At 39.5% G+C, this 25697-nt stretch overlaps 3 protein-coding genes and 2 pseudogenes across 3 annotated transcripts; 1 reads left to right on the top strand and 4 right to left on the bottom strand.

Annotated features, from left to right (window-relative positions):
• Nucleotides 1-3101: 3101 nt before the first annotated feature.
• On the bottom strand, nt 3102-5436 carry LOC141770983 (olfactory receptor 1M1-like; annotated as a pseudogene).
• A 654-nt stretch (nt 5437-6090) lies between these two features.
• LOC141770982 (olfactory receptor 1M1-like) lies at nt 6091-7096 on the bottom strand (annotated as a pseudogene).
• A 3243-nt stretch (nt 7097-10339) lies between these two features.
• On the bottom strand, nt 10340-11275 carry LOC141770828 (olfactory receptor 52B2-like). The gene has a single exon (XM_074640675.1). It carries the CDS (start codon nt 11273-11275, stop codon nt 10340-10342), a length of 936 nt encoding a protein of 311 aa, XP_074496776.1.
• Nucleotides 11276-16550: 5275 nt separating this feature from the next.
• Nucleotides 16551-17480, top strand: LOC141770826 (olfactory receptor 52N4-like). The gene has a single exon (XM_074640673.1). The coding sequence runs from the start codon at nt 16551-16553 to the stop codon at nt 17478-17480; it is 930 nt and encodes a 309-aa protein (XP_074496774.1).
• A 2249-nt stretch (nt 17481-19729) lies between these two features.
• On the bottom strand, nt 19730-25283 carry chrna10a (cholinergic receptor, nicotinic, alpha 10a). Its single transcript, XM_074640674.1, has 5 exons — nt 24489-25283; nt 23325-23470; nt 23048-23202; nt 21236-21768; nt 19730-21150 (listed from the first exon to the last, which is right to left on the bottom strand). The coding sequence occupies exons 1-5, from the start codon at nt 24547-24549 to the stop codon at nt 20450-20452; spliced, it is 1596 nt and encodes a 531-aa protein (XP_074496775.1). The 5' UTR covers nt 24550-25283; the 3' UTR covers nt 19730-20449.
• Between the last annotated feature and the right edge of the window lie 414 nt (nt 25284-25697).

The following is a 25697-nucleotide window of genomic DNA, read 5'->3' as shown; positions in this document are numbered from 1 at the left end:
CGTTGGAAAGCCTGTTTATTTACCTTCGCAATGATGTCCAACTTGTAAGGATCATGCATTTGTGGGATGAGCAGCACACCTTATTGTGTGGGTAGCGCCCAAGGAAAAATTGCCAAAATGCTCTGCCAATGGTAAACAGTGTATTCTCATAAGGCTACCAGGAAGCCTGCAATGACTGCCCTTCACCGTCAGGCCCGTTTGCGCTGGTGTCGACAACACAGACAATGGAACCTGAACATGTGGGGGAATGTCATGTTCAGTGATGAGTCCAGGTTCTGTCTGCGGAAGTTGGACGGCAGGGTCAAAGTATGGAGACGACGCGGAGAACGCTATGCTGATTGTTGCACCGATGGAGTAACAGCTTTTGGTGGGGGAAGAGTCACGGTGTGGGGCGGCATCTCCCTCACTGGCAAAACAAGGTTTGTCATCATTGAAGGCCTTCTCAATGCAGTGAGATATCGGGATGAGATTCTGCAGCCAGTGGCGATCCCATATCTCCACAATCTGGCACCTAACGTCATCCTCCAAGATGACAACGCTCGCCCCCACAGAGCCAGGGTTATCACAGACTATCTCCACAATGTGGGAGTAGAGAGAATGGAACGGCCTGCCAAGAGTCCAGACCTCAACCCAACTCAACACTTGTGGGATCAGCTTGGGCGTGCTGTACGTGTTAGAGTGACCAACACAACCACGCTGGCTGACCTGCAACGAATCCTGGTTGAGAAATGGAACGCCATCCCACAGCAACGTGTGACCAGGTTGGTGACCAGCATGAGGAGGAGGTGCCAGGCTGTTGTTGCTGCGTATTGATCTTCCACCGCTACTGAGGCTCCTGACATATTGTATTAAATGAATAAAGTGTAAAATAGCCAATATGTCTTGTTTGTTCCTTGTTACTGATAGAGAGTTCAATCACTCAATCCACCAAACAACTCAAAACAAGAGTCAATACCAACAGGAGAATATACTGTTTACCATTGGCGGAGCATTTTGGCAAATTTTCCTTGGGCGCTACCCACATAAACAGCTGTGCTGCTCATCCCACAAATGCATGATCCTTACAAATTGGACATCATTGCGAAGGTAAATAAACAGGCTTTCCAACGATGTAAAATACAATGACCATTAGCATTGTAACAACAGAGAAATATTCGACCAAACACAAGTTTCCGAACTTTGTTTTTCCAGTTTATATATATATATATATATATATATATGTATGTATATATATATATATATATATATATATGGGGTGGAACGGTACGTGTATTTGACCCGAACCGTTGGGTGCAGGACTTTCGGTTCGGGCCGCGACATCCTTTCGGTACGCCGTTCCCCAAACGGCTGTTTATGTCCACTACTCACAGGCACGGAACAGAAACTCTGGAGTATGGATTTTACTCGGAAAGTTTTGGCAGCGCACCAGGAATGGTAGCAACGCTGTAGCGGGGCAGTAGCTCATTATAGTCAAGCTAAACTGACAACGATTTGTGTCAAACTGTACGCCGACACTGTTCAACTGAAATCGGGTTTATATGTGGACAGACACTTGAAACATTTAATTACGACGGCATCACCCGAATGTGTCGATTAGCGGAGCGAAACAAAAGCAGACTGGACGGAGAATCCGTTCCCCCACAGCATTCAGGCAGCCTCCCACTGCAAATTCACACTGTGCCAAAGTAATATCTAATGCTATAAGAGTGTTTATCACTGCATATACGACCACAATCCATCGTAAACAATACAGAATTGAAGCAGATGGCCAAAGTGCGTGAGCCTTCACATGTGAATGTTAGACTGTTGTGTCTGCCCTGTATAAACTAGCATAAGCAGCAGTTGAGGATTTACCAATAGCCTTAAGATGGAACATCACATTTACATTACATTTGTGATTTTATTTTTGTAATTTATTTGTTCTTATTGACAATATGTCAGTATTTGAGTGCCTTAACTGTTATAGTAAAAATGATGGCCAATGAGCTACTGTTGAATGAGTGGGAGATAAAGACATGCCACCTTTATGAGAGGAAAACAGTGAGCATCTCTCTGAAGCACTGAAACAAGCAGTGACAGATTGGAAACTGGAGAGGGGCAACAGCACAATCCCTCTAATGTGTTTTATATTTATTAATTATTTTGAAATAACACAGTGGTACAGAAATCCAACTGTATTCCTCCAAATACTGCACTTTTTGAGTGAAAAAACTAATCTTTCAATTAAGAGCTGATGATCAGGGAGTTGAGACATATGTTATACTGTTTTAGTTTTTTCGGGGTTTTTTTTGTATAGTTCTGGTTGGGCTTATGCTTCAATTTATGTCCTGCCAGTTGATGGCCTTAGTCTATAATTTCATCATATTTATATGAAAATAACAAAACTGCATTTTTTGTTTGCACTAATTACTGTAGAAGACCTATTCTTTCAATTAAGATTTGGCAATGAAGAAGTGTTTATGTTCTTTATGTAAGCCATACTTTTGTTAAGGCAAACATTTGTTAACTTATTTTTGCCAAACAAATGAAAAGCATGATGAAATCAGAAATTGACCTCCTTGCTGTTACATAAATGTACCAAACCGAACCAAAAACCGTGACCCCAAAACCGTGATATAAGCCGAACAGTGAATTTTGTAAACCGTTCCACCCTAATTATATATATATATATATATATATACACACACATAATTTCCATTGTCAAGGAAAATGCATCTTTGTGTTTAATTTTTATATACATAGCTCATATTATAGTCCACATGTTTGAGTATATGAAATATCTGAAGACACAATGCCCTACATTACAAGTTTTTACACAAAGCTTAGTGTATCTATATATTTTCCGTTTTATAATTCAAATATAAATGCATGTGTAACTGTTCTAACTTTCTTTTATTTAGCAATCTTTCAGATAATATCTGTAATTATTGTGATTCATTTCCAGTCATTCTCTCACATTATTTCCTGTCATCATATCATTTATTAAAATGATTACAGTGGAACTCTGCGGAAGAGAAATGACCTCTGCTGTTTCATGTGATCATAAACATATTTTAACATAAATTATCCCTCCATCCATCAACTGCAACCGCTTATCCCGTTTAGGGGTCGTGGGGGGTGCTGGAGCCGATCACAGCTGAAATTGGGCAAAGGTGGGGTACACCCTGGACAGGTCGCCAGACTATCACAGGGCTAACACGTAATTTACAAATTCACAAAACATGTAATCATCAGATGGAGAAATGTATATGTAAAAAAACACATGACAATGTTTTGTATAGAGACTATTCTTGCTAAATTATACTGGATTTACTGGACATTAGTTTAGGCTGAATGTAAAATATTTCATATGAATGCCAAAACTGGTTACAGCTTTGTTGAACCAACATTTCTTTTTAGGAACGTTATCATGCTCTGCTTGAGTTCTGTTGTTTTCAGTCCATATATAATCGGGTCCAGAAAAGGGGGAAATATTAAGATTGACACACCGAGAGCCCTTCTTAAGTACGTGGATGAATTCTCAATGCGATGAGCAATGAATGCAAAGTTGGCATTAATTTGATAGATTAAGTAAACAACTAAATGTGTACCACATGTCTGAACGGCTTTTCTCCGGGCATCTGCATTATTAGTCATGACACATGTGCGCAAAATTTTTGCATATGTGTAAATTATTATTGACAGTGGTCCCCCTTGGATTAAGACTATACAAATCATCCCATAGTAGTTGTTGACTGGTGTCCTCACAGATCAGTTTCAATAATGACGGACTGTTGCAGAATAAATCTACTATATTCATCCTGCAAAGTTTAAACCGTGCAGCCAGCATAAACAACGTAAAAATCATTGAGAAATTTAGAAACCATATTAAAATGATAATTCTGATTAAATTATGTGGACTCATGATAGCATTATACCTCAAAGGACAACATATAGCAATATATCTGTCATATGCCATGGCACTCAAGATCAGCATGTTTCCTGTACCATAAAAATGAATCAGAAAAGCCTGAGTAAAACATGCAGGATGGGAAATCAGTCTGTTCTGTGTCACAATGCTGAAAAGAAGCTGAGGAAAAAAAGCTGTAGCACCCACCATGTCACTAATGGGCAAGTTGAACAGCAGGATAAACATGGGCTTGTGTAGCTTTTTACTCACAGCAATAGTTGTTAATACCAACAAGTTGCAAAACATAATGATTACATAGGTGAGTGTGCCAAATACAAACGCTGGATAAATTTGAGTAATAGTTAAGTCCAATGATACCAGTGTTAGTAATTCCCCAGAAGATGCATTTGTATACATAGTTATACTGTCGTTATTATGATGTGGCCTCCTCTGTTGAAAAATGAAATATGTTTCTCACTACTCAAGTCAACTGATGAAGGATCTAACAAGCAATTTTGAATTAACTGCTATGCATTGATTCAAATGTACCTCTGGTTTTACACCTGTGGCAGTATAAGTTATCCTCACCTGCACTGTAGGTGCAATGGAAAAGACTCTGTCTTTTATTGGCATTTACTGTAAACAAAAAAAGATGACTCATGAGGTTAGAGAGCACAGTGTGTCAGCTGGTGCAATTGTTGAAACCAACCTGTCTTCATCAGAGAAACATGTTTATCATGCAATGTGGTTTCAAAATAGCCCTGTTTGAGGAATATTAACAACAGAATGAATAGTTTAAATAGCGTACTTATCTCTGCAACATAATTTATTGTATTACTATTTTAATCTTTATATATGTATAAAATATACATACCTGAAATATATATTTGGAATCTATACTTGAAAATGGATGAATTAAGTAAATCCTTAGACCCTTTACTCATAATGTGCTGTACATCAGGTCTTTTTTAGGTTTGCTCAATGCCAACATGAATAAATAAATAACATTTCTGTTGGTTGCAATCTGCAACCTCACCGCTAGATGCCGCCTGATCTTACATACTGCACCTTTAAGCAAAAATCTCGTTCCATACCTACTTACTTGGACCTTGATGTAACAAACCATAGTGACACTCACTTCCCTAATTTTCTATTTTTTGCCAAATTCAACTGACGAAAATGTTTAAACTTTACACATCATCATACTGTGATTTGGGTAAAAACATCATTCATGGTAGAAATTATCAAAGAGGATGATGATATCAGGAAATGTCTGTTTATGTTTCACTGTAGTCCGTAGAATCATAGTCAGCTGTATTGTAGGATAGGCGATGCTTGACATACTATGTTTTACTCTATGCTGTAACTTGAGAAATCTACAGTACTGTATGTACGCCTGCACATTTGGTGTGAAACTGACTAACTCTGTATATATGCATGAGTCTAAGGGAGAGACTAATCTCAGGGCTAACAGCAGAGTTCATTGTTTTCTTTGTTTTGGCCTTGGCTATGGACTACAGTAGCCAGTGTACTTTTCTCTTTGTAAATTGTCAGAAAATTCAGGCAAAAGTGTGGTGTGAAAGATGCTGATGGTGGAGTGGGGATGGGAGGAACAAGGGGACTAACAAGTATGGGCATTACTGTGTTGTAGAGAACAGCAGAGAGAGGGATGACAGTAAAGGATGGATGCTGTGGTCAGTTCACCCAGACAAAACTTCTCTACCCTAAACCCCAACTCCATCTTCCAAGATGTCACCGTGCTAATGGCAGCCTGTTGCAGTAGCTCCAGTCAACGTCTCGTGTTTTTGTGTTTTTCCTTGTCTTTTATTGCCCTTTTTTTCTTTGAACACTGTAATACGGAAGGATTTTCACGTTCAACATGGATACTGGGCAACTAAATACATTTCTGCTGCTACTTCGTAGGAAAGCTGCAGGTCCGGATGGCATCAGCCCCAGGGTTGTGAAGACCTGCGCGGACCAACTATGTGGGATTCTACAGCACCTCTTTAACCTTATCCTGAGCCAGGAGAAGGTTCCAGTGCTGTGTTTTGACATCCTGCCTTGTTCCGGTACCAAAGAAGTCTTCTACATCTGCCCTCAATGACTATAGACTGGTTGCCTTAACATCACACTGCATGAAAGTCCTGGAGAGGCTGGTGTTGGCCCATCTCAGACCTCATGTGACCACCTCCCTGGACCCACTACAGTTTGCCTACCGCTCCGAGGTTGGTGTTGAGGATGCCATCATCTACCTGCTTCAGCAAGCACACTCTCACCTTGACAAAGCTGGCAGCACTGTGAGGATAATGTTTTTTGATTTCTCCAGTGCCTTTAACACAATCCACAGCCCTTGTTGTGGTTTATTCTTCAATTTATGTCCTGCCAGTTGATGGCCTTAGTCTATAATTTCATCATATTTATATGAAAATAACAAAGCTGCATTTTTTGTTTGCACTAATTACTGTAGAAGACCTATTCTTTCAATTAAGATTTGTCAATGAAGAAGTGTTTATGTTCTTTATGTAAGCCATACTTTTGTTAAGGCAAACATTTGTTAACTTATTTTTGCCAAACAAATGAAAAGCATGTTGAAATGAGAAATTATTGACGTCCTTGCTGCCATAGTAGTTGTTGACTGGTGTCCTCACAGATCAGTTTCAATAATGACGGACTGTTGCAGAATAAATCTACTATATTCATCCTGCAAAGTTTAAACCGTGCAGCCAGCATAAACAACGTAAAAATCATTGAGAAATTTAGAAACCATATTAAAATGATAATTCTGATTAAATTATGTGGACTCATGATAGCATTATACCTCAAAGGACAACATATAGCAATATATCTGTCATATGCCATGGCACTCAAGATCAGCATGTTTCCTGTACCATAAAAATGAATCAGAAAAGCCTGAGTAAAACATGCAGGATGGGAAATCAGTCTGTTCTGTGTCACAATGCTGAAAAGAAGCTGAGGAAAAAAAGCTGTAGCACCCACCATGTCACTAATGGGCAAGTTGAACAGCAGGATAAACATGGGCTTGTGTAGCTTTTTACTCACAGCAATAGTTGTTAATACCAACAAGTTGCAAAACATAATAAACACGTATGTTAAAGTCCCAAACAAAAATGCTGGGTAAATATTTGCATCAGATAAGCCCAGTGTTTCCAATGTTAGTAAAACAGCAGAAGATGCATTTGTGTACATAACTGTACAGTACTGTATGCTATATAACTCTTAACAACTGATGATGAAGTAATGTTCAACTGAAAAAAAGACAAAAACATTAACAAACAATCTTATAGTAAGTGCCTTGGAGTAATGCAGCTGTGCTTGTAATATCTTACCTCTGGCAATATGTTATTCAACTCTCACCTGTGGCTGGACCGTTGTTGTGAGCTGTCATGTAAAATACTCAGCCTCTTATTTTCATTGAAGCCCAAGGGTAACCAGTGATATCACCCAAGGGTACAGTGCATGTGAGGATGTCAGAGACAGAATGAAATAGCTTTCCAACTGTATCTCTGCTAGTTGGTTTATTTTGGGTGGCCGGCCCAGACCAGGCATCCAGACTCCCATAGTTTTGGTTAATTCATGGCATTATTTAGATATGTTTTGCTTTTTTAAAAACTAACCCTCAGATATGGCGTCCTCTGTATATGTTGCTAGTCACAGGGTTGAGTCAAATGTTTTCCTGTTGTGGCCATAACACACACACACACACACACACACACACACACACACACAAACATATACACCAATCAGCCATTATGACCACCTGTCTAATATTGAGTAGGTCCCCCTTTTGCCGCCAAAACAGCCCTGACCCGTCGAGGCATGGACTCCACTAGACCTCTGAAGGTATGCTGTGGTATCTGGCACCAAACCGTCAATAGCAGATCCTTTAAGTCCTGTAAGTTGCGAGGTGGGGCTTCCACGTATCAGACTTGTTTGTTCAGCACATCCCACAGATGCTCCATTAGATTGAGATCTGGAGAATTTGGAGGCCGAGTCAACACCTTGAACTCGTCGCCATCCAACATGATGTAAAAGAAAACGTGATTCATCAGACCAGGCCACCTTCTTCCATTGCTCTGTGGTCCAGTTCTGATGCTCACATGCCCATTGTATGCGCTATTGGCGGTGGACACGGGTCAACATGGGCACCCTGACCAGTCTGCGGCTACGCAGCCCCATACGCAACAAACTGCGATGAACTGTGTGTTCTGACACCTTTCTATCGGACCCAGCATTAACTTTTTTCGCAATTTGAGCCCCAGTAGCTCTTCTATTGGATCGGACAACACGGGCCAGCCTTCGCTCCCCACGTGCATCAATGAGCCTCGGGTCTGACCCTGTCGCCGGTTCACCGGTTCACCGGTTTTCCCTCCTTGGACCTCTTTTGGTAGGTCCTGACCGCTGCAGTCCGGGAACATCCCACAAGAGCTGCAGTTTTGGAGATGCTCTGACCCAGTCGTCTAGCCAGCACAATGTGGCCCTTGTCAAAGTCACTCACATCCTTATGCTGGCCCATTTCTTCTGCTTCCAACACAAAGTTCAAAGTTCAAAATGTTCTCTTGCTGCCTAATATATCCCACCCACTGCCAGTTGCCATGGTAACGAGATAATCCATGTCATTCACTTCACCTGTCAGTGGTCTTAATGTTATGGCTGATCAGTGTATATGGCGATAAAAGAGGCGAATAAAACGGAACCTTCATTTGTTTTCTTTGGGTGTATTTAGGCCAATGTGGATTCTTCAGATCAATTTGAGCAGTGCCTATGGTTTTGCATGTTCCACATTTTATCATAAGCGTGTCATGCAGTGTGGGAGTCGCACTGGTCTGATCTTGGTCTTGACTTGATCTCACCCTGCCTTGGTCTTGGTGTCGACTTGGTCTCAACCCCTCAAAGTCTCGGTCTCAAAACACTCTGGTCTAGGTCATGACTTGATCTTGGTTTAGGTGGTCTTGACTACAACACTAGCTTGGTACTTTTGCCTTTCCACACAGCTCAGCTTAATTACACTGGCACATACTCTGTTTATTCCATTTGTTTTAAGGTGTCAGCATCGCAGTGCTACAGAATATGTCATATGGATTTGAATATAAATAATATGTGAATATTGGGATTAAAAGATTATTTGAGAATCCTGCTGTTCTGTTTTTGTTTATTAAGGAACTAATAGTGGATTTCCTAGTTAAAGCTCTGTAGCTACTTGTTAGTTTTGTGGGATTCTGCTTTCCTTTAATTGATGTGGCACAACAGGGTTATGTAATGGCAAGATAATCATGAAGTAATGATTATATATATAAACTCAAGCACAATTTAATGTCCAAATTGGTGGTAGAATTGCACTGCGCCACCTTATCTTTATCCTTTTTCTGTTTTTTTCTTTGTTTTTGCCTCAGCTTCTTAATTTGTATATAAAATAATACCTGACTATATGTATTCAGTTTTAATCCAACTGAGTTTAATATGAAAATGACATTTATTTTGTGTTGTTAACTGTGCTTTTTTCATTTTTTATTTGTTTTCATTAAATGACGAAACAACATGAAATATGTTTCAAAATATTTGGATTTTATTAATGGACCACACAGCAAAAATCTGCACATCTTGTATATATTGGGCATATTTCTGTTTGGTTTGGACTGTGCAATAATTACAGTGTGATTAATGGATGTAAAGTTATTCACAGACACCATGTAGGTATGGTGTGTGGAGTGCATGATAAGTAAATAGAAATGTGAACACTTCTTTATAGCAAACAATATTTAAACATACAATCAAATGTGAAGAGGATAAGAACAAGTAAAGAACAGGCTAAGACTTTAAATGAAAACGTAATGTATGATGAAGTATTACGTGTTAGACTATTTGCATTAGAGTAATATCTCCATTTATAATTGTACACTATTGTACTTAACACAAAGTGCTGTACACACCAATAGAAACACAAAAGAAGAGATCACAATAATAATAATATTTTTTTTTCCTGAACTTCTAACAAGAACACAAAGTCAAGTAACAAGTGTGTATAATTGCAGCAAGATGCACAGTTTCATCAGTTTTATCCTCATCAAATGCAAGACCCCAAAACTCTTAAAACTTGACTCAGTATCATCGAATATGTTCCCCACCTTTTAAAAACGGTTTTGTTGTGTTGAGGAAAAACTACAAATATCAGTCAATACACCTCAAAACCAGAGTAAACCTTCCTGTCCTACATTAGAATAATGGCATTTCCATATCTAATCCAGGGTTTGCACAAGAAAACAAACTGTTGAAAGTGATTTTAGGTTGTGTGTTCAAGTTCATGCATTTGTTATGGTTCCATGCATAGTTGATACACTATCAGAGACACTACCTGAGATAACACAGTGTTATGATTGTTATTGCAGTTCAAAAAGAGGAAATTCTGTGCTGTTAACCACCTTGTGTAACGATTTAGACAGATACCCTTTTTTTCAAGACTCTCAGGAGAGTGTTTCGTATTTCACCTGTGTACAGTCCATACACAATTGGATTCAGAAGCGGAGGTACGAGAAATATTAGCATGCCCATAATCTTTTGCAAGTCAGCTGAGACATTTTTGAACCTATGAGATAAAATTGTGAAAGTTCCCACAATCTCAAATATGATTAATATCAGCAACTGTGCAACGCACGTGTTGACAGCTTTCGTCTTCACTTCAGACCTCCTTGTAACCACACATGTGATCAGAATCTTCACATAGGAAAATGCCTGAATAGACACACTTACAGCTTGCATGACAGCTGTGTTAAATAATCCTATGATATTATTGACTGTCGTGTTTCCGCACGTGAGCTTCAGTAGAGAAGGGTTATCACAGAACACATTCATAATCACATATTTGCACCTGGGAAGCCTTGTCTGTAAAGAGAACAATGATACATTCAAGACAAAGTCAAGACCCCAAACTAGAGAGATAATAAAAATAATAACTCTGGGGGACATAAGAGAGGTGTAGCGTAACGGCATGCAGATGGCAGCATAACGATCAAAAGACATTGCTGCAAGAATAAACAAAATCCCACCACCATACATGTGGAGCAAGAATGCTTGTAAAACACAAAGAGGATAGTAAACCTTATTTGTCTCGGTAACAATGTCTGAAAGCACTTTCGGTAGCATTGCAGTTATGCCTATCAAATCGTTGAGGGGAAGACTAAACAGGATGAAATACATGGGCTTGTGAAGGTTCCTCTTCAGAATGATCAAAGTCAACAAGGTCAGATTGCAAAAAATGCAAAAAAAATAAATCACAATACCAAGAAAAAATATGGGATACTTTCCTCCGGGTGGAATAACAAATGTGTCGAGGGTTAACTCAGTGCTGAACCCAAAAGATTTGTTCTCCATTTTTTTCTCCACTTACTGTCTACTAAAAACAGTGAGGAAATTTCATTGTTGGAAAACGTGTCTAGAGTAGTCACAATGAAGTGTGGAGAATCGCCCTGCCCATCCTGCTTTATTTAACGTTCCCCGAACCATAACTTGTGTACGTCACCTGTCGCCTCTGGGATTGGCGCACTTTGGCGCTGCAAAGATGAATAATATCAGGATTACTGCAAGTGTAGAGACCTTTTGTCCCTTCTTGTCGGGGCTGATTTGGAGAACTTCTGCAGATAAATACTGACCAGCCTGAAAATAGTGCCCAATGTTTTATAAGCCAATTTCCAATGCTGTGTTTATTTCTGATTGAAGTCGCCCCCTGATACTGACTGGCACTGAGCAGCAAAAAGAAGAAATGAGGAACGTCAAAAAAATTAAGTTAAAATTAAACTCAAAATAGCTGTATTTCAGATTCCATGTTCTTTAAATAAAAGGTGGTATAAGCATGAAATCAAACTGAAAGCAGAAGCAACAGAGGTTGTGAGCCTCCAATCAGCAACACCTGGCCTTCTGTTGACCAGTTCTACGTACACCGATCAGCCATAACATTAGGACAGCATGGGCACCCTGACCGGTCTGCAGCTACGCAGTCCCATACGCAACAAACTGCGATGCACTGTGTGTTCTGACACCTTTCTATCGGAACCAGCATTAACTTTTTTCAGAAGTCACTCACATCCTTATGCTGGCCCATTTTTTCTGCTTCCAACACAAAGTTCAAAGTTCAAAATGTTCACTTGCTGCCTAATATATCCCACCCACTGCAAGGTGCCATTGTAATGAGATAATCCATGTTATTCACTTCACATGTCAGTGGACTAAGTATGAGATACCTTTGTAAAGAAAAACTAAATATTGAAACCATTATGTTTTAAAGGTATTTTGTATTTTTATGCGTCTGCGCCAGTGACAGCTGTGGCCAGAGGCATTGTGTTTTTTGGGTTGTCCATCCATCAGTCGGTACGTCTCAGGCATTCCTGAGACATATGGACAGATGGACTCAAGGATGAACTGATTCAATTTTGGTGATCAAAGGTCAAAGGTCACTGTGAGCTCCCATACGTTCCATCCTCGTGAAAGCGATATCTCAGGAATACCTTGAGGGAAATTCTTCAAATTTGGCACAAACATCCACTTGAATTCAAGGATGAACTGATTAGAATTTGGTGGTCAAAGGTCAAAGGTCAAAATGACCTCACAAAACCCGTTTGAGCGCAAACCTCCTTCCTAGGCCTTCGGCCTTGGCGGAGGTAATTATGACAATTTCACACAAACGTCTAATAGGATAAAATGATGAAGTGATATTTTAGTAAGGAGACGCAGTGAGATGTCTGTCTGCAGCACAGGGAACAGGCTAAAGATGTAAGAAACAGATAATTAACTATTTAAAATGACATAGATAAAACAAAACAAAAAAGGATAATGGACGACCAGCAAGTCCATTAGGACACAAAAGAGTGTATTATTGCAACTACACCCGTAGCATCTGATGTGAGACTTTTTGGAAATGCGGAGCTGTAGCTGCTTTCAAACAGAGAGAGAATCAGTAGATAAACGTCTTCAGTAGAGACGAAAAAGAGTAACAGTTTTTTTGTTGCAATATGCGGTTTATGATGACCGGTGCTGTCAATCACAACAGGCACTTAGCTTTTTTCATGAGCACATTTCATCCGAAGGAGGTATAGAAAGTTATTTTCAGTCCTTTGTGAAGTCAGGTTTCATCCTAAATTGTAAAGAAATAAAATAAAATAATGTCAGTGGCCTATTATTGACCGCCATGATCTTTGTCTTTTGTTTGACTTTAGGCTTTGACTATAGGCTTTAATCTTTTCAATCACAGGTCCTTAGGGATAAGCATTCTTGTTTTTTCTTAATTACCAAATTTGCTCAATGTATCACAGCCTCTACAGTGTGGGACTATCAATGAAAAGAGGCTGGCCTCTTTATATTTTCACAATCACAGTCACTGTTAAATCTACAGTGTGTCTGTTTCAGAGTTTGAATTTTATAATTCCAGGAATAGAGCTGACTGTTGTTTTAATGGTGGACTATCAAGTCTAATATCAGGACCACATTTTGGCCCACAGTAATGCTGGGAAAGCCCGGCTGGAGTTAAAAAAAAAATCTTGCTGCAAACTTATTTGAAGTCTTTAGTTTTCATTACTTTGAAAAAGTTGTACTGATATCACACAACAGTACTTGAAATACTAAATATGAACTTTTCCAGCTTTTACCTTATCCATCTTTTCAGCTAAAGGGCAACGGCAGCGATATTATGTAACTATGATACACTACAAAGTGGTAGAGTTACATCAGCTAGATGCCTCATTACTTTGTAAAAACACATCTATTAATGAGCTCCTCTGAGATATAGTTAAATGATGTATTGTTAACTGTCTCACATTGTAATTAATCCCCAGACAATTAGTAAACCTCCAGATGATAATGAGAGTCCTTGTTGTTTTGCTAGTGAAGGATGTTGTTTAATAACACCCGAGGGTGGCTGTAACATGTGAGGCTGCATGTGACATCATACAACTTGCAAACATTTGATTCCTTAACTTTAATCACTTAATATCTAAAACATTTGAACAGATTGAGTGAACGCTTGAAGTTATCACAACAGTCTGTTTTTTTTTTCTCCATTCAGCTACAATACTTTATTAAAAAAATAAAAAAAAATCTGTTTTAATGAATATGTTAAATGGCTCAATAAATCAAAAATGTATAACATATTATACAGCCTTTCCCATTTGTTTATATGTCCCAGTAGAAAAATACTCATTGAAACAGCACTGAAGTGGTCAGATCAGGCCTTTGGGGACAAGGGCTTGTTCAGGCACACAAAAGAGCTGTTAGGACATTAGGACATTAGGAAAGGCTAATCATCTCACCCAAGAGGAATGGACATGATGGACCCTTGAGTTGCTTTGATAATTGATTTGACCCTCTAATTACTTTCTGTGGCCTTTCTCCTGTATCACAACTGAAGTATGATAATAATCAGGCCTGTGATTTGGTTCACTGGTTAGTTCTGTCACCTCACAGCAAAGTGCATGGTGTGAATCTGCTATCTGGGGCCTTTCTTTGTAGAGTTTGTGGTGTTTTGGTGTTTACATGGGTTTCGTCCCAACCCAAACACATTCAGGTCAGATGAACATTAAACTCTAACTTGTGCCGTAGGCGGCCCCACACATACATATTAATCCATGGGTTTTCTTCGCTGCCATAACTGAATAACAGTTCTATTCCAGTGTGTGGAATTTAATATTAATCTTTCTCTTTCATAAAATGTAGTAGTATTGAGATAGTTTTGTGGTCTAGGCGTTTGTCATTGGAGAAAGGCCTAGGGGCCCAGTGTGTGAGTGTGCAGTCCAGTCGCACAGTAGTTTGTGAAATAGTCACAAAATTGAATGTACTGATTCGTGTACATAGACACAAATTTCAATTTTTTTTCGTGATGGTCAGCACGAAATCAATTTGTATGTAATCATGTAATCGTGTAAAAAACACCGGATTTTTGCCTAGGAGACCGGTGTTTGTGTCCCGTGTGAAACCAGAAGTCAAAGTTGATTTATTTGTCAACTTTAACCCAAACCAAAATCTTTTCCTAAACCTAACTAAGTAGTTTGTTGCCTAAGTCTGACCAAGTCGATCTATTCCTAAACCTAACTGAGTGGTTTTATTTTGAAAAGACTGGAGCGGAAATTGACACATGTCATGTGTTGCTGGACATTTGTAAGAAAATGCACTAAAAATACGTTGTTGAAAGTCGCGCTGAGCGTCACGAAAAAAAAAAAAAAAAACGGAAATTCCTGTCTATGTACACAAATCAAATAGATTAAATGCTGTGAGCCTGTGTTGCAGTGTGTCTGACTGTAAAGCTGTATTTACATATCCATACAGCATAATGTGATTATTTACTCAATGAAAATGTGTATTTCTCTATCCTCTATAGACTATAGTGTAACATGTAATATCTATCATGACTGTGTGATGCCTCAGAATTCTGGTGTTCAAACTAATGCATGGTTTCAGGTCATTTCATACTTGCAACTTTTTAATATAACTCAAGTAAAAATCTAATTAGAACACTTTTCCTTGTTCGATCAATTGGTCACTTGATATGTCAACTGTGATGTACATTGATTTATTGTCATTGCACAGAGTGCAGGTTCCGAGAAAGACTGACGAACTTGACTTTTCGTTTTAAACCCTGTTTGCTGACATATAATTACATATCATTTTATTGAATTTGAGTTATCAATTCATATAATTAGTATACAGTATTGTTGCTTGGGTTTGACTGGTGAGGTGTATTGAAAGAAATACAGGAAGAGAGGTTGACTTTAGTCACATTAATGAATGTGATGTCCCTGTGATGACCTCTGCCCGACTCTGCGTCGACACAAGCTAAAAAGTGCTCTTCATGATATTCAGAGCATTAATAGAGCAGCAAACTATTTAAAGAGAGTGGAGTAATGTCTACCTGAGCAGAGAATGAAGTTGCTCTCTCTCTCTCTGACCTAAACTTTGTTAAATAAAAACACTTGCGCTCCAATGGTGAGGACAGCGAATTTACGTCACATGTTACTCACGCTGAATATAAAAGAGATCAAGTTCTAGCTGCTGAGTTGGGATTCCCACCTCCACAGGCAAGGTACTATCATCCAGAAGAACAAATGCTGCAGTGTTATTTCACACACAACACTACGATTATATCTGGTTGTAGTTTGTGTTGAGCATTTATTGCATATATGTACAGGATAAAGCTCAGCATCATTGTGGTGTAACATTTAACGTCACTTTAATGTGCAGAAAGTAACATCTATATGCTTCATTTTTACGTTCATAATGTAATTGTCCCTGCCATGACAGAACACATTTGTGCTCAGGTGGTTAAAGTGTTTCTACAGGAGAAGGAGACTGAAATTCAAATCAGAAAAGTAAGTATTGTCTTAACACACAAAACATTTTAGATTTTTTTTTAATTTAATTAATTTATGTTTTTTTTTCTTGTATTATGATTAGTTATTGTAGGTATTTCATTTATTATTCATATTTTACTTCTTTTTTAACATTTTGTCTTTTTGGTATAAAGAATGAAATGTGCAGTAAATTACAGAACGATGCCCAAAATGTTTATTTATTTCAAATTTGATATGTTTCGATGTGGATTTTTCACCCTTCACCACTAAAGCTTTAAACAATTTTTTTCTTTTAGGTCATCAATTTCAACAGAATGGAAAGCAACATGACAAGTGATATCCTACAGATGCAAGGCTTTGACATATCTCCAGAGTTCACGTACCCTATATTTTTCTTACTGCTGTTTGTTTACTTCACCCTGCTTTGTTCTAACATCGGAGTCCTTGTGCTCATCATCACTGAGAAGAGTTTGCACCAGCCCATGTACATTCTTTTTTGTAACCTGTCTGTCAATGATGTAATAGGTAACACAGTCCTACTGCCTCAGCTGATGGCTCACATCATCTCGACAGAGCGGTTCATCACCTACAACCAGTGTGTGGTTCAGGCCTTTCACAGCCACACGTTCGGATCAGCCTCACATATGATTCTCATCATTATGGCAATCGACAGATATGTGGCGATATGTCACCCGCTGAGATACAGCTCAATTATGACCACCAAAGCTGTGATTGGGCTGTCCGCGACTGCATGGGGGGTGTCATTACTGCTGGTGTCTGTTTTGATAGGTCTCACAGTGAGGCTGTCCCGTTGTAGATCGCTTATACAAAATGCTTACTGTGACAACGCATCACTGTTCAAGCTTTCTTGCGAGGACGTGTCCATTAACAACATCTACGGGCTCTTCTTCACCGTGTTGCTGTTCGGTTGCTCAATGGGAGGCATAGCCGTCACTTATTTCAGAATAGCTGTCATCTGCTGGATCAAGAAAAGCAAAGAGTTGAAAAGCAGAGCACTTCAAACCTGTGCCAGCCACCTCGTTCTTTATCTTATCATGCTCTGGTCGGGGTTTTTAACAATCATATTGCATCGTTTTCAAAATTACCCAGATTTAAGGAAGATTGCATACATTTTGTTTCATGTCGTCCCTGCTAATTTAAATCCAATCATCTATGGAATGCAATCAAGATCATTACGTGATAAAATTGTCCAGATACTGCGAAAAAAAGTGACTCCATCCTAATATCCTTTTTCCTCTTTATTCTTTGTTACTTTGAACATAAAGACATACTAGTTGTTTTCACTTGTTTCACCTGTTTCAATTGAAACAATAACTGATTTGGAGTGAAATTCAGATTTGTTTCAGGGAAAAAGGCAAAGATATCTGTCTTTTGTTACCAAATTCCATGTGGTTCATGAAGGAATTCTGCAAGTTGACAGCAAAATATCATCATAAAGTGTGAATACATTAGAATGAGTGTCTACTGGCCCCTGGGTGCTAGGTCTCAGTAACAAGCTCTCTACCAACCTCTTGTGTCACAATGCAGGAATAGCATGAAAATCACAATTTCTGTTGACCTTGCCTAAACTGTTCCTATAATAAGAAGTATCAATGAGCGTATATGTAGTGTATATTCATGTATTTGTTTTCACTTTGAGTTGCAGGGATTATGGTAATGTTTCATGAGGAGTACACATTGTTAACAGACAACAGTTCAGCAATACAATACAAAAAACCTTTGCCTGCTGTGCATGTCATATTGTGCATACAATCGTATAAGATGTAGCAATATCCAACACACGCTCACTCTTTGGTCCTAAAACTCTAAAGCATGTATTTTACATCTACTCAAAATATCTCAAATTAACAGTTAATTCATGTTTTAGTTTTGGGATGTATATGGTAACTTTCTAAACTCTTTTCATTGAATGACAAAATCCTGAAGAGGCATACACAGTGAGAATGTGTTACCTGTTATTAAAGAAAAAGAAAAGCTGTAACTTTAAAAACTCACTGATCCTCAGATATGTGGTAGTGAGGTAGTGAGAATTCTGCAAGTTATATATATACATATATACAGCATATATATACTGAAAAACTGTCCTTGTCTTTGTGGACTTAAATTATCTCTTGTTGAAAGGTCAACCAGAGGCCTCAACAGTTCTTGTGGTCCGATGAAGTTGTCCCTTGCATCTCAGTTTAATTATACCCCCGCAACAATGTAGTCGGGGGTATATAGCGCTCTGCGTGTCCGTCCTTTCGTTCGCCTGTCCGTCCAAATTTTGGCCAAAAACTGTGATTTTTTTCAACTACAATTTAGTTTCCAGAGTAGAACTCGGAAACTATTTCATTTAGGAACTTTTAATTTGGTATGATGGTTAACAGTGTGGTCTAGTTGTGCCTTTTAGGGGTTAGAAGTCCAGGGTGCCCCTTAGTTAATAAGTTAATGCCCATTAATTCCATTACCAAAACCTTTGGTCTTACTTTTGTAGGGGTCAAGCAGTGAGCGGGGGTATGTGAATAGAAATAAAATATTTTTTTTTTCCTCATCAAAACTGATTTAAAACACAGTTGCACTGATTAAGCATTCTATTTTCATTTCTCTTCAGATTAAAGAGTCATAGCCCATTTTGCAACATAAAGACCAGGGATAATACACATCACGAGCCAAGCAAATGGTGGTGATCCAGGGGATTTAACAGATAATCCATGAGCTTCATTGAGACGTTGTTTTCTCTTGCTCTGGTTTGATGTATAGAAGCTTGCCTGGTTGTATCTCTTAACATATTGTCCCTTCTGTAAAGTTGGGTGATTCTCCTTCTTTCACTGAATCATGTCATGAGAGTAAAATTACATTTTCCCCAATGAGGGATTATTAAAGTACTTCTTCTTTTCTACCTCCTCCTTAAGTGTATTACAGTAAATTACACATACAAATCACAATAATTATTACCTCATACTAGAGTCTTTATTTATGTAATTAGTCAAATAGAGCTATATTTTCAGTTTTTCTGGAAGTACAGAATAACACTGTAACCCCCTCAATGTTCCTGGGAGAGCAAAGTCAGGCCTCACTCTGTCACGGCATCAGAACAATAAATAGTCTGTCTGGTGTGTTGTTTGTTTCATCGTTGTCCTTTTGTACTGTATCAGTAAAATTATTAATTAGTTTCAGAACTGCACCTTTTAACATTTTATCCATAACAGATATAAAATGTGCATATCATATTTATTTGTCACTTCTGTATGTTGCTTTTTTGAATCCCTTGACTTATTGTTTCAGACACAAAGAAATAAATGTACAGAAACAAATCTATATTTATTTATTTCAAATAAAAGCACACACTTGTGGAAATACCATCTGTAGAAAAAAAATGTATTGACTTGCTAACCAACTTGCTATTTCTTGCTGAGCTTAGTAACTTTCACACAGCATTGGGGCAAAAGTTGGGAATGCAAGTTTTCAACCACAAAACCCATCAACAAAAAAGTTTATCAAAGATCTAATTCTACTTATAATTAGGACTGTAGTGGGTGGGTGATGACAGCCTCCAGAAAAGACATAAGACATCAAGAAAAAGGTGCAATCTGAATGTTAATCAAATTATTGGATAAATTATATTACTTAAAAGAACAGTGTGTAACATTTCGGGGGATCTATATAGAATATACTATTCATAACTATGTTTTTATTAGTGTATAATCACCTGAAACTAAGAATCGTGTTGTTTTCATTAGCTTGGAATGAGCCCTTCATATCTACATTGGGAGCGGGTCCTCTTCGAGTCCGCCATGTGTCTACAGTAGCCCCGAACGGACAAACTAAACACCGGCTCTAGCGAGAGCTTTTCACATTACGTTACCCGACGGCCCCCGCGGTTCTCTGACATGCTTAGGAAACTGCGGTAAAAGTACAAAACCGTAGTACCGCCAGCTGCCGTCTGACTTACGTTGCTCCTATTATGGTAAGGATGGCCTCTGAGCAAGGTAAACGGTTACCACGGTTTTGCACTTGGAGGCTACCGCAGTCTTGGAAAAGGGAAGAGTGAGTGGAGGGGTACTCACTTGGTTGCAATCTGCAACCACACTGCTGGACTGGCGCCAAATTCGGCACACTGTACTTTTAATGAATCCTGTACTAACCTGTAATAATATCTGTGTTATGTACACCAATTAACACTGTCATTAAGACCAACTTCTCAGATCTGCAGTTAGATGGCTTTACCCATGATGAGGAGGCTCATTAAAAACACCATGATGAAAAATATCCACATGAAGAAGCGGTCTAAAACTTTGGCTACTTTCTTCCACTCCCCAGTCCTTTTCTGCGTTGCCCTCTGATCTCTGTAACAGTTGGCTATGTACTCAATGTTACGCAGCAGCTGCCTCTCGTTGCTTTGGCTGTTGCTGGAAACCTCTTTGTCTTTTCGCTCTCCATCACTCACGCCTCCCTTCCTGCATCTCGTCTGACCCCCCAAATCTCCACAATCCATGCTCATGAAAATGCCATTCTTCCAAGCGGTGTAGTTGTTGGTTGGGTTCCTCCCAATTGAGCCTCTCGGGCTCCTCATCTGATCCGTGTCTTCCCTCTCCTCTGTAGTCATGGAGCCCACTGTCTCTTGTTCTCTCTCCATTCTGAAGACACAGTCCTCTCTGCTTGGTCCTGCCTGACCGTTCATGGTGCAGTTGGTGTTCTTTACAAGTGGAGGCTCCTGTTTCTCCGGCTGCGGTGACAAGCAGTTCTCCCCGACTTCATACACAAAGCACATGCGGGCCATGTACTGCAGAATGACCTTCTTGGCCCACTTGGGAACAGGCTTGGCATCTGGGCCACAGTGGTGTATGTTCATGATGAAGATGGTCAGGGCAGTGGAGGCAGTGATCATGGTCATTGTTGCAATGTAATACTTTCCTGTGGAAGAAGAGGAGACAGGGAAATCAGCACAGATCGCAGTCATCATGTATGTTTGGATTTGACCCTATTTTATCGCCCCTACCAATAAGTGGCACATTCTCAGAGGGCGGCATGATCTCTGCAACCAACAGCTGAAAGACGGTGAGTGCCAGCATCACGGTGACACCCAAAGACACCTTCTCTCCGGAGTCAGCAGGCAGGTAGAAGCCCAGCGGAGCCAGGAAGGAGATCATCACGCACGGTATGAGCAAGTTGAAGACATAAAAGGAAGCTCTTCTCTTCAGTTTCAGTGTGTAGGTCACATCCGGGTAAGGGTCAGCACAGCAGCCATACTGGATAACGTTCTTCTTAGCCGGCATACCCAGCACCTCCCACTCCACATTGTCCACCAGGTCAGCCACGTCGGCGTTCTCCAGGGCGTTGAGGATGTCCAGCTGGTTGCCGTTGTAGGTCCAGGAGCCGTATGTGAACCTGCACTGCTGAGAGTCGAAGGGGAAGAAGGACACGTCCACTTTGCAGGAGCTCTTTGTGATGGCAGGCGAATCCCACATTATCTGGCCATCATGCTGGATCACCACATTGGTGTCCATGGAGCCAGTGAAATGGTCATCAGCACTGAAAAACAAGGAAGACTTAGACATTGACTTTCATACCAAGAGCAAGCAGATATTTTGGACACCTTAAAGGAAGAGTGTGTAACATTTCGGGGGATTCTGGGATTAGCAGAAAAAAGTGTGTATAAACACCTGAAACTAAGAATCATTGTGTTTTCGTTAGCTTAGAATGAGCCATTCATATCTACATAGGGAGCAGGTCCTCTTCGCGGAGTCTGCCATGTTGCTCCGCCATGTTTCTACAGTAGCCCAGAACAAACGAACCAAACACTGGCTCTACAGAGAGCCTTTCGCATTTTTACGTTACCTGAAGTCCACCGTAGTTCTCCGACAGGCTTGTGAAACTGCAGTAACGGTAGCTGCAGAGTGCAAAACCGTGGTACCGCCAGCCGCAGTCCATTGTGTTATTATGGTATGGGTGGCCTCTGAGCGAGGCGAACAGCGTTACCACGGTTTTGCCATGGATGTACCCGGATCTTACAGCTATCTTACAGCGATCTTCCATATCCATTGGGCCCTTAGAGCAAGCGCAGTAGCATTTCCTTTAACCCTTCCTCACCTAAAGGCTTTTAGGGCCCAATGGCATCATGTGACAGAGACGGAAGTTGTAATTCCACCGTTATTTGAACTACGAAAATTTGAAACACTCGGCGGCTCTCTTTACCGCTGTGTTGGAAAGGGAGGAGTGAGCTGAGGGGTATTCAGTTGGTTGCAATCTGCAACCACACTGCCGACAAATCCTACACACTGTACCTTTAAAACAAATAATAGTGGAGCAGCTGTAATGTCCTGGAGCAGGTGGAGAAAACTTGAAAAAGAAACTTGATCAGGATACAAAGGCACAGGTATGCCAACTGAGGGAAGAGTCAACCCATTTAGGAGAGTTGTACTCATCCCTCAGTGTTGTGTCTGCATTTTATATTTTTTCAGTAATGCTAAGTGTTTGTGTTTACATGTGTCAGCATCTGGTTGGTGTACATAGTGTGAGCTGTTATCAGATTGTATGTAATTGAATTATTGCTCCCCAACTCTACACAGGGCAATACTTCCTTCCTTTTCATCATACAAGTGATACCTCTGATTTTGATAGTAAATTTCCAGTATGTGTTATTCTGTGTTTTCTTGTCATTCTACTGTATAAAAAGCAGACAAAGGCCTGGACACTCCTATAAATAATGGTTTCAAGGAATGTTCAGCTTGTACCATTTTATACTGACCAATCAATAGGAGCCACACTAGGATAACCACTAAATGATTAACCCAATACCAGTCCGACCTACTTGTTATATAGGACTATATCAGGTCTCCATACATAACTACTAGGTATGCGGATGGTATCGAGTCCATCGTAATCATCTTTATTCCATTTCAGGTGTGCATCAACCCACACTTGCCGTATCCATAAATATGCAGTCAAAATTTGATTTCGCTCATCCTGTAAAACATTGAAAATTTTATAGAAAAAAATTGACAACAACAGGTAAAACAGAAATATGATAAGATATAAAAAAAATGGCATTATTGTGTGGGTATCTGCACAGATCTGTGGTGTTTTACCATGTCGATAATTTGCGACAGTGTAACCTGCAGGGTCACGTTCAGTATGGTGTTTGTGTCCTCCACAGGCCTCAGTGCACTAGTATAGTCGGTGAATAAATCATTCAGGAGCTTCTGAGCGTATTTCCCCTGAGCACACCAACAGGCTAAGACAGGGAGAGAATCATTTTACAGTCATATCGCCACAAAGCACCTGTTGTATTTCAGTTAATCATTTTTCTTTACATTTTTTTTAAGTCAGTATTTTCCCTAAAGGACATTCTGATGTGATCATTTTTTATCATTCAAGGTTCCCGACAGTCAGAACAAAGTGCAGCGGTACGGATGCTGGGGTGGGAAGATGTGAAGAGAAAATGTGAATGCATGACAGATGGTGGAAGGGGACGAAGAGGGATGTTGCTCTATAAAGCTCTAAGAGATCAGGCAAATCTACCATTAAGTACCAGCAGTGACTTTCTCTGTTCAGACTGTGTATGTGGAGTTCATATTCTAACGCTCATATGACAGAACAACATCAAAATGAGCCTAAACATACATGTGTTGTGAAAATAGTAACATGAAAGATTATTCAAAATGAGCGTAGATAATGGCATTTTTAGATATATAATTGTGTGTTTTATAAGGAAATGATTCATGCCACTTCTACATTAATTATTGCAAGGTAATATGAACCCTGATATGAGGAATAAAAGAATAAAATGGAAACACTAGTTTATATTTTAACTGGAGCTTGTGTGCAGTGTCAACAATGGATTTGGGCTGGCCAGATGTTTGCCCTGAAACGCTGTTTCAATAAAGCCTCTGAGCTGGATACAAAGAAGGTCTACGGGATTATGATGTTAGCAAATCCCTGAACAACTGGATACAAATTTGCGGATTCTGGGCAACAGCTTGATGGAAAAAGCAAGAAATCGGAGAGGAAATGGATGATCCATAAAATATAAAAACACTGACATTAATAAAATGATATACAACTGATCAGAGTTGATTGACACTATATTATGCAAATGGTTTTACGTCGTCGTCATCTTTGCTGGCACAGCGTTGAAGGGTTTCACTTGTTCTCTCTGGAATTAATTTAAAACTGCAGACAATTAAAAAAACATAACGTTTTGGTTCACATGAGGTAAAATAAATAAATAAATGAAATGAATGGGAACTTACTTGGCAAAATACTGGCACACAGAAGCAAGAGAAATAATGTTTGGGTTCTCCTTCGTTTCATCTTGCTGAAACAGATTATGTCGATCCAAAGACCATTTAAGCTGCCTGACAAGTTTCATTCACTAAAGATCAAAAACAGAAAAGAAAAAAAGAAAATCACACTGAGAGCGAATGCAGCTGTTTGTGAACTGACCAGGCCACCGAGGGCTACTGATGGAGAGGAGAGGTGAGGAGAGGAGAGGAGAGGAGAGGAGGCGGGGCAGCACCACATGTTAACCACATACACTACACAAATTATATCACAAGTTGCATACATGTACACTATGTCTCTTATAGAATGATTATGAAAATAAAATATATAAGACGAAAATAAAAAATCGATCCTTTGTTCGTTCTGGTTCAGAACCACGGAGAGCTCCTGAGGACTGTACTATGAAGCGAGTTCAACATACCCAGGATATCTTCTCGTTATCTGGATTACCTAACCCTAACAAACGAGATCTCGCTAAGTGGTCCTACGACGCTGGTTATCAACTCAGTAAATCAACCCAGGGTTTCTCAGTCTGGCTGTGAGCGCGTTCACATGAACGGGATGGTGTCTGCAGTTTATGACCAATCACAGACATGGACAAGTCTACAGACTGCAGACAGACAGGCAGAGAGACACATTTAACAAAGGAAGAGAAAACTATAATAGACAAATACGAAGAAGTTAAACACATAATCCAGACTAAAAGTAACACAGTTGAAGCTGCCAAATGCAGGAAGAACAGCTGGCAAAAGAAAAAACTCCAGATGTGTTAATAAATATATATAAATATAAAAACATAATTCAAAGAGGTTAACACCCACAGCATAAATCCAGCTGTCATTCCTGCATCTGTCAGTATAAACTGTGTTGTTTTTAACCTGGATTATGACTTAAACTTCTTCATATTTGTGTAATATTATCATACAATCACCGCACTGAGCTCTGATTGGTCAGTAGGAGGTAAGAAGTGATCCACCTTCGTAGGAAGGAAAACCCAGAAGAGTTAACCCTGAAGTTACCTCGATAACGTCAATCCTGCTTCTTAGTACATGCCTTTGTTCTCCTAATAACAATCAAGCAATATTTGTTTTTACATTGTGGCTAATTATTGTTAAGAGACGCGTTTTATACATTCATTTAAGTGATCTGTGCATCATCTGTGATAGGCTGCGCCGCCT

The sequence above is a fragment of the Sebastes fasciatus genome, chromosome 7 (genome assembly GCF_043250625.1).
Source record: "Sebastes fasciatus isolate fSebFas1 chromosome 7, fSebFas1.pri, whole genome shotgun sequence".
Taxonomy (NCBI): Eukaryota; Metazoa; Chordata; class Actinopteri; order Perciformes; family Sebastidae; genus Sebastes; species Sebastes fasciatus.
Note: the sequence above shows the minus strand (reverse complement) of the source record. Positions and strands in the feature narration are given on the sequence as shown.

Bases quoted from the DNA above. Each gene is read 5' to 3' on its own strand.
- LOC141770828 (XM_074640675.1), bottom strand. From the start codon at position 11,275: ATGGAGAACAAATCTTTTGGGTTCAGCACTGAGTTAACCCTCGACACA.
- LOC141770826 (XM_074640673.1), top strand. From the start codon at position 16,551: ATGGAAAGCAACATGACAAGTGATATCCTACAGATGCAAGGCTTTGAC.
- chrna10a (XM_074640674.1), bottom strand. From the start codon at position 24,549: ATGAAACGAAGGAGAACCCAAACATTATTTCTCTTGCTTCTGTGTGCC. The intron at 23,471-24,488 runs GTAAGTTCCCAT...TCCCTGTCTTAG, and splicing joins GTGTGCCAGTATTTTGCCAA to CCTGTTGGTGTGCTCAGGGG. The intron at 23,203-23,324 runs GTAAAACACCAC...AATGTTTTACAG, and splicing joins TGTCGCAAATTATCGACATG to GATGAGCGAAATCAAATTTT.